Here is a 2,304-nt window from a genome sequence, read left to right as displayed (position 1 = left end):
AGATCTAATTTAATGACCATACCTTTCTCTTTGCGAAGCTGGCTCGAGTGGATCGCCTCTTGAACCAAGATGAAATTGTCGACAAGTTGTCTCCCTTGAACAAATCCGCCTTGGTTCTCTGGGATGATGGCTGGAAGAATGCCTTTTAGTCTATTGGCAATGACCTTTGTGATCAGTTTGTAACCAATGTTGCAAAGAGAGATGGGGCGGAACCGGTTGAATTCTTTAGCACCCTTTTCCTTGGGGATGAGGGCAAGGAAGGCTGAATTGGTGCTGCCTCCAATTTTCTGACAAGTTTGTGATTTCAAAACCATTTTGCAGAGGTCTTTCTCCACAATCTGCCAGCAGGTTTGAAGGAATCTTGCAGTGAAGCCATCCGGGCTCGGGCTTTGTCCGGCTCCATGTCGGAGAGAGCGTCTTTTATTTCTTGAGTAGAGATCTTCGCCTCAAGCTGTTGGTTCATTGAGGGAGAGATCATAGGAGGGACCGCTTCCAAGAATTTAGAGTTAGGGTCCGTCTCTCCCTCTTCTCTATACAAATTTTGAAAATGGTTGAAAGCGGCTCTCTTTATACTATCGAAGTCTTTGTGGGTTGAGCTGCCATCTTTAATTTCTGCAATAGAATTGAAGCTCTTTCTAGCTTGAGCTTGTTTGTGAAAGAAGGCAGTATTTCTGTCTCCTGCTTTAAGCCATAAACTCCTTGACTTCTGTCTCCAATGCTCTTCCTCCGAAAGGCAGGCTTTATGGAAGATTTGCTGGAGCTCAGCTTCCTTGTCTAGAACTTCTTTAGTGATTTCTGCATCCTCACTTTGAGCATTGTGATGGGCGAGGTTGTCCTGGGCCTGCTTTCTCTCTTTTGCAGGGGAGGGGAGGGATTTGGCCCAAGTTTTGAGGACCGCTTTCAATCTTCTAAGCTTTTCTTCCCATATGAAGAAAGGGGAACCTTTTACAGGCAAAATCCAGCAGTCTTGAACCAGCTTCAGGAACTCTGGTTCCTTAACCCAAAGAGGGTTAAATCTGAAGGGGATGGGACCAAGGTCTTTATGGCCCGACATCTCCAGCAAAATTGGCTTATGATCAGAAGCGCTGCATGGGAGGATATGCAATCTGGATTCTAAGCCTAGCAGAAGAAAGGAACTCTGCACCAAGCATCTATCAAGTCTAGCAGAAATATGACCCGGACCTATTCTTTTGTTAGACCAAGTATACTTACCATTTTCTAGAGGGATGTCGAGCAGATCCCAGTCCTGCATGAGGTCTTCCACCCATTCCCTTGCGGGGTCCCTTATGATTGTTCCTCCACGCTTTTCCTCCATGCGCATGGTAAGGTTTAAGTCCCCTGCCACAATGATGTTTTCCAAATTTTTTGACTCCGACAGTTGTCTGATGGAGTCCCAACACTCTCTTTTCTCCCCTATATTTGTTGGAACATAGACATTGAAAAGACTGACTGCCTCCCTTGAGTCCAATGGCTGGAGCTTCAAGAATAGCCAGTGTGTGTTGTGCAACTCGGTGATCAGCCTATACTTGAGAGGATTCCAGAGGGAGCCCAGGCCCCCAGAGGCTCCCCGTGCTGAAACTGCATGTCCGCTGCTTCCTTTCCAAAACTTTTTACTGGTCTGGAGAAACTCCTTGTCCTCCATTTTGGTCTCCTGGATCAGAAGAATGTTTGGGGATTCTCTTCTTATAAGACTTCTTGTTGCTTCTTCTTTCACTTTGCTCCCCATTCCTCTGCAATTCCAGGAGACAATCTTCATCATTTATTTTTATGGTGATGGGCTCCCTTGGAACCCTGCAAGTGGTTTTTGTTCGTCTTCGGATTTTTCCCAAGGAGTTTCTCCAGAGTGGGTTGGCTACCCTGAAGCTTGTCCTTTTAAGTTTCCTGATCTCTCTTTTCTCTAGCTGATTTACGGCCTCTTGCAGATCTTCTGACCGATGTCTGCATGTCTCCTATTTCTCCATCCTCCTCAGACTCCTCCGAGTCATGTTCCTCCTCGGATGCTTCTGGTTGTTTTTCCTTGTTTCTTGCCGTGGCGCTTTCGTCAGGTCTTGCATCCGCTGAAGTCGATTTATCTGATGGAGGATCTTGCTTATCTTCTGCCTGGGGAGTCTCTTCAGCGGAGCTTAAGACCACATACCTGTTTTCCTGACTTTTTGATGGGGGAGCATTCTGGGTGGAGGCAAGATGGGGTGCATGAACCCCAGATTTCTTTTGGGATGCCTTTGATCTCTTGACCTGGTTCCAGCCTTCTTCCTTTCCCTTCTCTGCCTCCCCTTTGCTCGGGCACCCTCTTGCAAAGTGGCC

The 2,304-nt window shown here is 46.9% G+C and overlaps 1 protein-coding gene across 1 annotated transcript; it reads right to left on the bottom strand.

Annotated features, from left to right (window-relative positions):
* Positions 1-304: 304 nt before the first annotated feature.
* LOC149239240 (uncharacterized) lies at positions 305-1,642 on the bottom strand. Its single transcript, XM_089369805.1, has one exon. It carries the CDS (start codon positions 1,640-1,642, stop codon positions 305-307), a length of 1,338 nt encoding a protein of 445 aa, XP_089225931.1.
* Positions 1,643-2,304: the final 662 nt, after the last annotated feature.

This window comes from Pinus tabuliformis, chromosome 8 (genome assembly GCF_031772625.1).
Source record: "Pinus tabuliformis cultivar Carrire ecotype Pingquan chromosome 8, CPIR1, whole genome shotgun sequence".
Classification (NCBI taxonomy): Eukaryota; Viridiplantae; Streptophyta; class Pinopsida; order Pinales; family Pinaceae; genus Pinus; species Pinus tabuliformis.
Note: the sequence above shows the minus strand (reverse complement) of the source record. Positions and strands in the feature narration are given on the sequence as shown.